Raw genomic sequence first — 15,134 nt, forward strand, 5'->3', positions numbered from 1 at the left:
GTTCTGGATAGGAATCACTAAATCTCGAATTTTCGCATGCTCAACAGTTAACATGCTTTCCAATTTCAAAAATGCTTTTTGCATTTTTGCTTGACGACAAGTGAAAAACGGAAGGGTACTATATGAAACTAGAAAAAATTCCTAGCCTCATAACTGTTCAAACTTTTGCTTAAACCGACGTAGAATTGTTTTATTAGCGGTAGTAGCAATAATCCTTTAAGTTAATATTCAAAATTACCGCTGACTTTGACATAATATGAGTCTTACCAAAGAGCATGGGTAACTCATAAGAGTGGAAACTGGCGCTAGTGTCAGCAAAAAAAGCATTAACGCTATCTAGCGTTTGGTGACACTTGGCATAGTAAAGAGCAATTGCAAGATTGTTTTTAGTGTCCTCAAAAATATATATTCCACTCGAAAGATTGATTCTGACAGTGTGGTTCATATTCAACTTTTTTTTTTCTTTTTAATAATGGTGTAAATCTTTCAGTTATTCTTGTTCTTCGTTTCTTGTATGAGAATTCACCTCCATATTAATAAATCCAGGCCTCAGTGTATGTTGTGCCGTGAAACAGGGAGACTTTCTATCACCTAAGATATTCAGAGTGTGTATTTCTGGTATATTAGATGAAATTAAATCAATCTGTTTTATTGGGCTTACAGACGTTTATATTTTGCTTATGCAGATGATCATTTACCACTTTGTAAAAACAAGCAAGGTCTTTCGGCTATTTAGTGGTTGTAGGCCTCATAATCTGGGGAGGTAAGGTATACCACAGGAGTGTAAAAATGTAAATTAAAAGGAGTTTAATGTCAGATGTCGAAAAAACGGGTGTAGCTACTGCTCCCTCTGCCCAGGCTTAGAATCGCCACTGCCGGTTATGGTTGCAAAAGTTTCCTGTTTGTTTTCAAAGATAGACCTTAGTGTTAATAATTATATAATTATAAATATATGATCATTATAATAATGTTAATGTTAATATTAATATAATTATGTATATAATATATGTAAATAATAATGTATGTAATAATATAAGTTAATATAATAATGTTAATATTATAATATTAAAGTTAATAATTACAATACTTATAATTACTCTTAATGTTAATGTTATATATGTTAATATTAAAATAATGTATATAATAATAAATGTAAATAATAGTGTATATAATAATATCAGTTAATATAATAATTTTAATATTATAATAATAAAGTTAATAATTATAATAATGAAGATTGACTCTTAATGTTAATAATTGCAGTTTCTAGTTTTAATTGTCTGACTTCTTCTCATTTTCCCATAACCTTTCGTGGTTTTTCTATATCTTGCGTTCCTTCTTTTCAGTGACTGGGTGGATCATTCGATCCTTTGCCTTTCTGGTCTTTACCCCCTTTTAAACAAATCTAGTCTTTTCATTTTAGATATAAATATTTACTTTATCTCCCCCCTTGGTATAATAGTAAAATAGCTCGTAAGTTTGTAGTACCTGATGTAATAGTAAAGCTGACGTGCTGCATGGAGAGCTATTAGATCCAGTTTTTGCCCATTTTCTCCCCATCATCCCTTAGTCCATTTTTTATAAATTTCATTGTTTTATTGTTGTAATATAGTCTCTCGTATTCATGTTTGTAGTGTTTTCTCTTTCTTTTTTTGTTATACTGCATAAGTGTCATTTTTGTATCTGAAATGAGTTAAAAATAAATTATTATTTTTATTTTTATTTTTGTTGAAACAAACAAAGACAAAAATAGACATTAATTTCAGTTAAAATGATTTACAATTGTTTAATTATAATATATACTTCCTCAAGACTGCCTAAAGAAAATATTGCCAAATGTTGAATTGGATTCTCCCCCTCACCAGAAGGAAGGACATTGGACGAGCTTCCTCAGACAAATTGGAAATAAAAACTTTTAGTATTAAAGTTGAACGATTTGGAGCAAAAGCAAATCGGTTAGAAATCGCCCCCACAGTCCTCCCAAGGAAATGTGAGTTATTTGGACTTAGTGTAAAGACATTTTATTTTCTGCTAAGTTATTCTCCGCTTCGTCATGCCTAGGAGTGATTTTTCATTTTCTTATTCTTTTTTTACCTCTTTTTATTCATCTTCTTTTTACTCTTTTCTTTTCTTCTTTGCTTCTTCTTTTTGTTTTTCTTCTTTTCTTCTTTTACTTCTTTTTTTCTTCTTTTTTTACTAATAACATGTCATGTTTACAGTGAAGGCGAGATTAACATATGCATGGAGTACATGGATGGTGGTTCTTTGGATCTTATTCTAAAAAAAGTTGGAAGGATACCAGAGCAAATTCTGGGGAAAATTACTAGCTCTGTGAGTTTCATTCTTCTTAGTTTTTCTTTATTGTCACACAAATTTTAAAATATACCCATTCAGATGGCTTGGCCGAAAAACGAACTTCATTTGAAATAACTGATTCCCCTTTCCGAAGCTGTCTTAGATTTCCCTGTAAAGTGCTATTTGCTGCTATAGTTAGTCTAAGTCAGCTACATGGAGTTAGCAGAGCTTGCGTGTGTTATGTGTTGCAAGATACTGGTTGTTAATTGTCGAAAAATGGGGAAGCTGGCCTCATCTGGAGCACTTCTCCTACTTTGTACACTATGTATACAGCCCCACCTGAAAAGCTATTTCATGATTGACATGCTATGATTGCTGAAATTAATAGGATTAACGCGACTCTTAACAATATTAAAAAAATATCATCTATAAAAGGGTCAAAACTCCAAAGGTTGGTCATATGCTCTGAACCCCAAACGAGTCTTGATTTTCTAGTATCTGTTTCAGTGTTTTCACAGCCCTTTAAGAGTTTTGGCTGTCCCGTAATTCTCATAAGCCACCGCCATCTAGCTAAAGTCTATTGGAACCAAAGATGCTAAAATACACATAGATGTCAATACTCAACTCATCTTTAAGTGTTTTGAGAGAAAGGGTTTAACCTGATCCATTTAATCAGGCATTAAATGCCTTATCAGCTATTCACTGAGTAAGGGAAGAAAAAGGAAAAATGCTAAATTTACAAACTGAAAAGCCTATATCTCATTAGTGGAGAAGAAGGAGCCCCCATTGAAGAAGAAGCCGTCATTGCTGACGATATGTATAAGGTCATCCTGCTGTTAAATAGAAGAAGAAGAAGAAGGTGTTTAAGCAATTAGTTTGTATTTTTCGTCGGTATAAGCTTGCTCTTTTTTTCTCTTTTCTTTGGCTCTGACTTCATGAAGTTTGAGAACTTGATTCAGCAAAATTTAATTTTTCTTAATACTGGTTATGTAGAAATACCTGCTGTAGAGATTGAAATTCGTCCAATGTAACTTGAAATGCTTCTTGATGACTTGGCTCCACAAAATTTCCAATATCAGCTTTCAAATGAAGTGTAGAATATTTCCATAGAAAACGCTGCCTTGTCTGTGAAAATGTCAGCTCATCGTTCGTACGCGGTAAGCGTACACCCTTAAAATGCCACCTCTGCCAACCTTTTGTTAGGAACACAGGAAACATGTTTGTATAGGAGCGGGAAAGTATGGAGGTAATCCCCCCATCCCCATGCTACGTTAATTTTGAGATACAATACCAAAATTACCGAACGCATATATAGCTTTTTAATGTTTAAATACAACAAAACCCTAGCTCCCTCCCCCTATTTGTTGCTGCCCCTGTGCTCACATTGATACTCGCCAAGTTAATTGTAAATTAGTTAGTCTTCATAACGCTTTCTTTATTAATTGATCGAGCGTCCTACTGCTTGTTAGCATTGCTACTAACTGTCCTCTCTCAATTGCGACGTACAAGTTTTATTTTATTATTAGTACATTATTACATTATTAGTACATTATTAGTATTTTATCTGTTCTGTTTTTCTTTCTAGGTGTTGAAAGGCTTAATCTATCTTAGAGAAAAACATAAAATCATGCATAGAGATGTCAAACCTTCAAATATTTTAGTAAATACAAGAGGGGAGATCAAAATCTGTGACTTCGGTGTATCAGGTCAACTAATTGACTCCATGGCCAATTCGTTTGTTGGAACTAGAAGTTACATGTCTGTAAGTATCTAAGTGCTTTGACCCCTCTCTCTCTCACACTTACTCAGTCTTTCTCTCTCTCTCCCTCTCCCTCTCTCTCTCTCTCTCTCTCTCCCTCTCCCTCTCTCTCTCTCTCTCCTTCTCTCTCTCTCTCTCTCTCTCTCTCTCTCTCTCTCTCTCTCTCTCTCTCTCTCTCTCTATCTCATTCTCTCTCTCTCTTGATCTCTCGACGGCCTATGTGACGTAAATAGCTAGTGAGTTTGCTCCATATTGAAGCTATAATCCATTGTATAAATTGACGTGAAATAGGTTTATTAGCGATAGTAGCAATTATACTCTGATTAGTATTGCCAACTTTAGTAGTAACTTTAGTAGTACAACTTTAGATAAAACAGTGGGTTATATTGTGGTAGAGTGGTAACCTTTTGCTTAAACTGACGTAGAATTGTTTTATTAGCGGTAGCAGCAATAATCCTTTAATTTAACATTACCAACTTCAAAATTACCACTGACTTTGACTTACTGCCCGGACGTCCCCGTGGGTCGCGTTGGGGCCATTCAGCTGTTTACAGTTGATAACAAAATAAGGTAATTCCATGGCTCTTTAAGGACAGCGGCAAGCCACTCCACCTCTGTCTATTGCAGCTGACCATTTTCCTCCATCTTGGGAGTTCTCCGGCCTCTCAGCTTCCTGCTAGCTGACTAGTTAACCCATAACTGGGACTAGGATTTGATTATGGCGGGACATATCCACACAGTTTTGGACCCAGTACATAATCACTGAATAACTGTATTTCAGCCCCATAGTTAGGGATCCCAGTTATTTTTAAGCACCTCCAGGAACTTTGTCTCCTCTTGGTTTGCGCTCCCTAACCAGGAGGTACCCTGCATATCTGCAGGACTTTCCCCTATCTGCCACCTAGGAATACGCTGATGGGCCCGGGGGAGGCCCCTATTGAGGAAGAGACTAAATAGGTTCTCAGATGCGAACTGCCAATCTATATATTCATTAACCTATATCTAACGCTGTCTTGAAGGAAGTCAAAATGCAGAAAGAAATGAGAAAGAAAAGTTTCCTTTTCCGGTCATGTTGATTTTGCTTTTTGCTGATTTTGATTTTGCTTTTTGATTTCGCTGTTCTACGGTGATTATCTTTATGCTGCAGAAAAAAAAAACAAGAGAGTGCCAATTAAACTAGAAATATAATTGGACTCTATGTAAATAAATGTAAACTATAAATTACCAATGTAAACTGTAATATTCACGTTCTTTCTCTTTTTTTTAATCAAGGATTTAATTCTCTGATCCTACTTTTATGCTGATAAAATAGTAAGTTTTATTGTAGTGGAGTGGCAATTCTTTATGTAAATTCATGAAGAATAATGTTATTAGTAATAGCAGCAGTAATTCTTTGTTTAGTATTGCCAACTTTAGTATTGCCAATGCAAACTACAAACCTTCATCCTGGCCAATTAACATGGTCTTTTTAATCCAAAAACAAATGCTTTATTTATATCGTAAGATTGTTTGCGAAAATGCCCCCAAAAAATATTAAGTTTGTTAATTTCAAGGCAAATTTTGACTACACAATATGCAAAAAAAAAATGACCTCCTAGAGATAAAACCAGTTTAAGTCTGAATTCATCTCATAAAATCATTTTAATTTCATACTGATATACTACTACTACTACTAACAAATCACTGCAGCACCAAGCCGCCTGAGGCCAACACAGCTACGCACTCTCCTCCTCCATTCGAATCTATTCAAAGCCTCTCTTTTTACATCCTCCCATGAAGTTCCCATTTTCTTTATGACATCCTCCCACCCCAGACGAGGACGATCTGCTTTCCGTTTAGCCCTAGACGGTTAGCCGAAAATAACAATCTTCGGCAATCTGTCATCCTTCATCCGCACAACGTACCCTAGCCATCTCAACCTTTCTTTCATTATGTTCCTAGAGAGTGGTATTGAACCACATTTTTCGTACAGCCTATTGTTATGTTTTCATACTGTTATAATGAAAATGAAAAACAATAGAGTATGTGAACTCTCCTTTTTTGATTTACTAGCGATTAAATGATTGAATTTCTCTTTATTTCTATTGTTTTTGTTGAGTGCGTTTTTCCTCAATGAGAAAAAAACTTGTAACTAGAGGTGGAATAAAATAAGCTTGTTTCTGCCACTTACAAACGTAAAGCAAAAGTGGAGTGAATAAGTGAAAAAGAAAAGCCCACAAAGAAATATTGAAAGGTCTTACAACCAAAATACAAGGTACCAAATTGCTCGAACTGCTCGTATATATAAAACGGATAGCCAAAAATTAAACAAATATTAGATATTTCTCTTGAAAAGATCGTATTAATTACTCTATTATTCGAATTATATGAAAACATCGTATACTACTACTAATTCACTGCAGCGCCAAGCCACCTGTGTCAACACAGTTACACACGCTCCCTACCATCCCAATCTATTCAAAGCCTCCCTCCTTACAGCCTCCCAAGAAGTTCCCATTTCCCTGAAATCTTTTCTTGCGACATCTTAACCCCCTATTCGGGGACAACTTGCTTTTCGTGTAGCCCTAGACGGTTGGCCGATAAGGACAATCTTTGGCAATCTGTGATCCTCTCATCTGCTGAACATGTCCTAGTCATTTCATCCTTTCTCGCATTGTAGCCCTATAAAGTGGGATTGAGCCATATTTTTCGTACATCTTACTGTTTGAGATACTGTCAGTCTTCGGGTACCCAAAACAATCCGTAGGCCATTTCTCTGGTAAACATAAGTCCATCCACATAAACATAAAAACATCATCATCATAATAAATCCATCTCCGTCCTTCGGAGCTACCACACTTCAAAATCATGCTTGACCACTGTCATCACTGTAGCTTCCAGTATTCTAATCTTTGTTCACAGATTTATCTTCCTATTCTTTCTTAACCTTTTCAACTGTGAAAAAAACACCCTGGGTTTTTCACTGCACCCACCGTCTGCTAAAAATACTACTTAGGCAAGTGAAGCTGTCTACTTGATCGATCTTTTCACTGCCGAACATTACCTCTTCACCTTTACTTATTCCTAGTCTTAGCGACTTAAGTCTTTTTAACATTAATTTTCAAATCTATTCTTTTACCATGAACTCGCAAAACCTCTAAAAGTTATTCCATTTGCTAACATTTCATCTAAGATGCATAAATCATTAGCATAATCTAAATCTGGGAGAGTTTTACATCCCCATTTGATTCCATGTTCTCCCATTGCCTTTGCTGTGCTCCTTAGGACAAAGTCCATCAAAATGATCCATATAAATGAGGAAGGAAGGAAACCCTGATGAACTCCTGATTTTATACGAAACCAGCTACTAACCTCATTTCCTACCTTCACCGCAGCAATGTAATTCTCGTACATAGAACTAATCACTTTAATGTATCTATCTGGAATTTATCATAGCATAACTACTCGTATATATAATACGGAAAGGCAAAAATCTAACAAATATTACAAATTTTTCATGAATATATCGTATTAACTACTAATGTTACACGTAATAGTACTATTATACGTATATTACCAAAACATCGTATAACTGCTCGTATATATAATAGGGAAAGGCAAAAGTTGAACAAATATTACAAACTTCTCTTAAAAGCATCCTATTCTTGTGAATTCATAACAAATAGTAAATCATAAACTGAGCACTTTTTTAAATGAAATCTTTTAGTCTATAATAGAGTAGTTAATACGATGTATTCATGAAAAATTTGTAACACTTGTTAAATTTTTGCCTTTCCGTATTATATTTATGAGTAGTTATACTATTATAAATTCCAGATAAATACATTGAAGTGATTAGTTCTATGTACGAGAATTACATTGCTGCGGTGAAGGTAGGTGCAAAACTGGACTAGCCCTCATCACCCCTTCATTCCGTCCAATATATCGTGATTTTTCTCTTTATTCATTTTCATATTGCCCTGTCAAAAATTAATAATAAACGAAACCTGTTAATTTGATCCTCTTTTAAATATGCTAGTATTTAAATAATTCTGATTCTAAAGGTACGTCTATTTCTTAGCTATGTCATTAGTGAGTTAATAGGAAAATCTACCGGGTTTGAACCCTCCTTCTCCCCTGCAATGTTCGTCTGAATCGTAGAAACGTAACAAAGATACATATAAACAAATTTTCATTACGTTTTTATGTGTTTTTTTTGTCCCAGCCTCCCCCTCCGAACGAAAATCCTGGATGCACTCTTTCCCTGAAGTGATACGTAATTCTTATTTTTGGCACAAGAAATGGGCTTACAAAGATGGTGGAAAACATACCAAACGATCATAAATCAATTCGATGACCCTATTTCATTTTGCTTGAGTTTCATTCAAAAGATTAATTCACATATACGTTACAATAAGATAGGCTGCGCCAGACATCCTGACTTGAGTCTTATCTTGTTACGTGATTGTATTTAATTGGATTTAATTGATTTAATTGGATTTAATTGATTTAATTGTATTTAATTGGATTTAATTGATTTAATTGTATTTAATTGGATTTAATTGTATTTAATTGGATTTAATTGATTTAATTGTATTTAATTGTATTTAATTGGATTTAATTGTATTTAATTGGATTTAATTGGATTTAATTGATTTAATTGTATTTAATTGGATTTAATTGATTTAATTGTATTTAATTGGATTTAATTGATTTAATTGTATTTAATTGTATTTAATTGATTTAATTGTATTTAATTGTGTGTTTAATTTAAATAATCTAAATTCGTTAGTAGTTAAATTTTTCTCTTTTAGCCGGAGCGTTTACAGGGGACAAACTATTCAGTACAGAGTGATATATGGTCACTAGGATTGTCTCTTGTGGAAATGGCAATTGGAGTGTACCCAATTCCACCTCCAGATGCCCAGTCTCTAGCTGCCGTATTTGGGTCAAAAGTTAGTGATGACCCAGAAAATTTATCACTGCCCGTTCGTTCTCCACGATCTGGTAAATAATTATTAACTACTCAGCCCAAGAAGAATAGGGATCTAATAAGAGATGAAACTCAGTTTTGATGTACAAAAAATAACCAACGCCGTCTTGCGCTACTCGGCAAAATATAAGTTAATTATGCAAACCTGTTGAAGAAAACTTTTTTCCCCTTCCCCCTTTTTTATTTTGCTTTGAAATTATTCAAAGGCGAAAAACTGCTTTTTCCAAAAGGGAACAATAAATAAGTTTTTATTGACTATCTTATGTTCTCCATTAAGTATTTTATTGATTTACTTGTGGTATTTTGATTAAGTATTAAGCATTTTATTATTTATTAACATTAAGGATTTTATTATTTTAAGTATTTTATTTGTCGATGATAGACACAAATAACAAATGTCATCTTGTGTTACTCGGTAAAATATAAGTTTATTCTGCAAACCTATTAAAGGGAACTTTTTCTCCTTCCCCCTTTTGTATTTTACTTTGACATTGTTCAAAGGCGAAAAAACTGCTTTTTCAAAAGGGAACTATAAATCAGTTTTATTGTTTATCTTATGTTCTCCATTAAGTATTTTATTGTTTTATTTGCCATATTTTGATTATACAAGCTTCTGGAGCTTGCCTTTAACGCTGAAAAAACAGACCTCCGTGTTTATAACATACACCAGAGAGATACAGGTTTTCTTTCTTTAATCGTGGTAAGTTTCAATAATAAGTGGCGCTAGCCGTCCTGAAATGGAACACGTGCTTTACAGAAAGCTTACCGGACTAACGTTGGCTTCTTCTGCAGTCATATTCAGGAATATTTCTATTAATATAACCACTGCATAAATATTTAAAACAACCATCACTCAAAAAGACGAATATCACGAACGCTAGCAAACTAAACTGAAGTAGCGTGGTATGCAAATCTCAACAGCGCAACGCCATCTATAGTTCTCTCTCTCATTGTGGTAAGTATAGCGACAAAAGAGTCAACTAGGACACAATATCACCAAGATTAGCGTAATGATTCGGCATTGCTGCTGGTAGCACGTGGCAACTAGCTACCCCACAAGCTAATCTAGAAATAGAGTTGTAGACTCTAAAGTATGTACTTTCTAAACTGTGCAGCGTCATAGCTCTAACCCGCACGCTTTCCATCTCACCTCTGTGGAACACTCTCGAAAATTGGATAGTTAAAGGCTCATTTTAGGTTTGTCCTTCTTGAAATGCCCATTAATTAGTCTGTTATGTTTCTGGAGAAGTTTCACTTTAGAAAAATGCTCAGTTTATGATTTACTATTTGTTATGAATTCACAAGAATAGGATGCTTTCAAGAGAAGTCTGTAATATTTTTTTGCCTTTCCCTATTATATATACGAGTAGTTATACTATGTTTTGGTATTATACGTATAATAGAGTAGTTAATACGATGTATTCATGAAAAATTTGTAATATTTGTTAAATGTTTGCCCTTTCGTATTATGCATACGAGTAGCTATACTATGATAAATTCCAGATAAATACTTTAAAGTGATTAGTTCAATGTACGAGAATTACATTGCTGCGGTGAAGGTAGGAAATGAGGTTAGTAGCTGGTTTCGCATAAAATTAGGAGTTCATCAGGGTTTCCTTCCTTCCTTCCTCATTTATATGGATCATTTTGATGGACTTTGTCCTAAGGAGCACAGCAAAGGCAATGGGAGAACATGGAATCAAATGGGGATGTAAAACTCTCCTAGATTTAGATTACGCCGTTGATTGAAGAATTCTAGATGGAAAGTTAGCAAAATGAATGAACTTTTGGAGGTTTTGCGAGTTCAGGGTAAAAGAATAGATTTGAAAATTAATGTTAATAAGACTAAGTCGCTAAGCCTAGGAATAGTGAAGGTGAAGAGGTAATGTTTGGGAATGAGAAGTAGACAGCTTGACTTGCCTAAGTAGTATTTTTAGTAAAGACGGTGGGTGCAGTCAAGATGTTAAAAGTAGAATAGCCATGGCCCAGGGTGTTTTTTTTTTTACACTTGATAAGGTTTAGAAAGAATAGGAAGATCACTCTGTGAACAAAGATTAGAATATTGGAAGCTACAGTGATGACAGTGGTCAAGCATGATTTTGAAGCATGGTAGCTCCGAACAACGGATATGGATTTCAAGTTCAAGTTCAAGTTCCATTTATTTCCATAAATAACAATAACAAAAACAATATCCCAAAGGGCTCAATGGCCCTTTATTTGGGAAACGACACAGAATAAATGACTAATATTAAAACTTGGCATAAACAATACTAAACAGTTTTTAACTTATAAATCTATAAGGAAAAGAAGTCAACTCACCGACAGTCCACACGAAACAGCGACCCTCCTATCACCCGACAATAAAAAAATAAATCAAAAATGAAAAATTCTCTACATCATCGAGGATCCAACGCCAACAAAAAAAATATACAACAACTATAAACTATTTAATATTTAGCTTTAATAAGAAACTTTTCATCTGTCTTTTAAAGGAGCCAAGTGTTTGTGACTGACGAATCTCAGCAGGAACCAAGTTCCAAGCACGTCCCACAGTCACGACCAGACCAAAGTCTGAACGAACCGAGGGAGTAGCCGGAATCATAACATCCTCCCTGTTTCGAACTGAGTAAAAATTTACTTCCCCTACTGGCTTAAGTAGTCCAGAAAAACAAACTGGGAGATCTCCGTGGAGGAATTGATATGCCAACGAAGCTAGAGATATAACATAAATATCTCTAATCTTAAGGAGATTAACAGGAGAGTGAGTAGTCGACTGGAGAACTGTTACCGCTTTCTCATGAAGAATATGAACAGGAGCAAGTACAGAAGAAAATGTAGACATCCACACAGACGAACAGTAACATATATAAGGGAAAATGAGAGAGAAATATAAAAGACGGAGTATAGGAAAAGGAAATAAACGCTTTAGTTTACGGATGATTCCAAGTCCACGGGAAATTTTCACTCTTATTACTTGAACGTGCAACTTAAACGATAAATTTTCATCCAAAAGAACTCCCAGGAATCGCACATATCGATCTGGGGGGCGACTTATGGAGCCTCTTGGTGTAGGACGCTCAGTAATTGTGGGGCAGCTCACACCTGTACGGGAAAAAATAAGAAGGTACGATGTTTTTACATTTAAAGCTAGTTGATTTATGTCAAACCAATTGAGTATCTTTTCAGTCATTGCTTGAAGCTTTAGAATAAGGGATGACTCATCCGGAGCTGCAGCACCTAGAGTAGTGTCATCTGCAAATGATACCAGTTCTTCTCGACTATCAGATGTGGACGCCGACATAGTCTGAGAGTAACATTTGTGACACAATCCACAGCAGACATTGGGACTTGGGGTGTTTAGAAGTCGGTAGAGGTCGTTCACATATATCAGGAATAGGGTTGGCCCAAGAATAGAACCTTGGGGTACTCCGTATTCAATTGGAACTTCCTTGTCTGTATCTTCCATGGCAATAGATCTGTCAGTAAGGTATGAAGAGAGCCAAGACAATGCTTCCCCACGCACACCATGATGAGAAAGTTTACCAATGAGAATATTGTGTGTAAGGCTGTCAAAAGCTTTCTTTACATCGAGAAAAATGGCTGCAGGAATAAGATTAGAGTCTAAAGATTGTCGTATAAACTGAAGAAGTTTATTACAAGCATGTTCTGTAGAGTACTTTGCGCGAAACCCAAACTGATGCTTATGGAAAAAAGATTTAGCTTCAAGAAACCTTACCAGACGTTTGAGCATTGGCCTTTCAAATATCTTAGAGAACACTGACAAAAGAGAGATCGGCCTATAATTCCCAGGATCCTCACGGTCACCTCCTTTAAAGAGAGCTATCACACGCGACAATTTAAGACGTTGAGGAAATACTCCTAGTTGAAATGACCTATTAATCAAATGGCAAAGTGGGGTGATAATCGATGGAAGGATATGTTTAATTACTTTAGCAGAAATTTTGTCAAAACCTGTTGAAGAATTCTTTAAGGACAAAACAATATTTGTAATTTCCTGCACTGTAACGTCCTCAAGAGCCATTGATTTCAAGCACGGGGGGCCTAGGAACTGCTTCCAAGTCTGAGACACCGAGCAGTGAGAAACACTATTAGCAGTTGATTTCCCTATTTCCGCGAAGAATTTGTTCATATGATGTCGTACTTGGCCTTTTTCTGTGATAAGTTGATCGTCTACCATAAGAGACTTAGGGAGACCTTCTAGATTTTTCGATGGCCGACTAAATTCCTTAATTACGTCCCACGTCTTCTTTATATTTCTACCGCAATCATCAAATCTCTTAGTATAATACACTGTTTTTGTTCTCCGAATAATTGATTTCAGCATATTACGGTACAACTTAAATGCTTCTAATTTAGCATCACTTGGTCTGTTTTTGTACTCTTTCCAAAGGTTCTGCTTTCTATTTATTGACTTGAGGACTCCCGGTGTTAGCCAGGGAGCTATGGGTGTTGATCTTCTTGATCGAGGATTCCTTAAAGGAGCTTTTAGACAATAAGCCGCGAATTTTTCCTTAACAGTGTCATAAAACTGGCCAAATATATCGTTATAATTGCCCAAATTAATATTTTCTGGTAATGAAAAGTCCCATGAAGATGAACTCAGATCTTCTTTCAGTTTATCCAGCTCCACTGGTGAGCAACATAATCTCGGTGTATCTTGGGGGACTAATCTTTGTGGATTTTGGAGGATTGGAAACAAGGCTGCAACTGGCAAATGGTCGGAAGTATCAGAAAGCAGTACTTCGTTCTTAATGGAGTGTAGTGATGAAAAAATATTGTCAATTAATGTTGCTGACTGGTTAGAAATCCTTGTCGGTATGTTTATACAAGGAGCTAATCCATACGAAATTAGTAAAGACAAAAGATCAGAAGCCTGTCTAGATGTCGGATCCGCAAGGTCGAGGTTAAAGTCGCCCATTAATACAACTTCGGATTTTTCAGAAAAAACTTTTCCAACAACATCTTCTAATGTTTCCATAAATTGGGTTATGGACCCACTTGGAGAACGATATACTTCGCCTATTATTATCCTTTCCTTAGCGTTGATTGGGACTTCTATAAAAAGTGACTCAAATACCTTTTCATTATTTGTACATAAATCCTGTCTTAGTACAGCATGAAAATTATTTCGGATGTAAAATCCGAGTCCACCTTTTTGGGCCGTCTTGCGGTTAAGAAATATCGACATATAACCGGGAATATCCAAAAGCACCTGATTTTTTTCGCTCAAAAATGTTTCACAGAGACCGATAATTGCAGGGCACGAATTCCTACATAATAATTGAATATCATCAAACGAGCAATTTAGGCCCTGAACGTTTAGATGCACAACCGGGAGTGCATCAACCCACCGAGCTCCGGAGTCCCAAAATCTCAGCTCCTCCACAAACACACTATCAATAATATTCTCAAAATTTTCATAAAAATTCATATTGGGGGCTTTACCAACCGGATTATTTATAATTTCATTAAAATTAACTCTCCCACATTCATAATCATTTAATTTCCCTAGTGTTATGTTAGCGTTAATCCCCAATAGAGAATTAGTTTCAACCATAATTACTTACCAATGCAGGTGACAGAGACCCATGCTGTAGTCGCGTGAACACCAGTGACGTCAACCTTTTAATCTGAATTAAAATGGCTATTACATGAACTTGATTATTTTGCTCTGAAAAAAAAAAAAATAACGAGTAAAATCGCACAGGAAGGTGTAAATACTGAGGGTAAAGAAACAAAAATAAAAGGGAAAAATACAAAAAGACAAATAACATTAACTAACAGCACATTTTTTTAAGATATAATATATTGAGCGGAAGCGAGCACTCACTAATAATCATGCGTCAGAATCGAAATCAGAATTGGCCGAGGGGAAAACTAGGGTAAGCGGGTCGTAGCATGCGTCATCAACCTTGATCCAGTTAGAACTAGAAGTCTTTTTAGATTCTAGCCACAACCTAGTCCCCTTTTGAACCACTTTGGTATGAGACACTTTATCGGAGGCAACTTTACAATTTCTTAAATTATAAGCCGTACTCAAAAGTTTTTTCCGACGTTCAGCAAGCTCGAATAGAAGGTCAATACTGA

The 15,134-nt window shown here is 35.4% G+C and overlaps 1 protein-coding gene across 1 annotated transcript in view; it reads left to right on the forward strand.

Annotated features, from left to right (window-relative positions):
• Positions 1–15,134, forward strand: part of Dsor1 (mitogen-activated protein kinase kinase 1) — a 39,732-nt gene that overhangs the window by 12,708 nt on the left and 11,890 nt on the right. The window contains exons 4-6 of the mRNA XM_089096311.1: positions 2,220–2,331; positions 3,881–4,057; positions 8,848–9,040. Coding sequence (XP_088952437.1) covers positions 2,220–2,331; positions 3,881–4,057; positions 8,848–9,040 — 482 coding nt within the window. The remainder of the gene's footprint in view (positions 1–2,219; positions 2,332–3,880; positions 4,058–8,847; positions 9,041–15,134) is intronic.

Source organism: Artemia sp. Qi Xiang Cuo, chromosome 11, assembly GCF_049724085.1.
Source record: "Artemia sp. Qi Xiang Cuo chromosome 11, ASM4972408v1, whole genome shotgun sequence".
NCBI lineage: Eukaryota > Metazoa > Arthropoda > Branchiopoda > Anostraca > Artemiidae > Artemia > Artemia sp. Qi Xiang Cuo.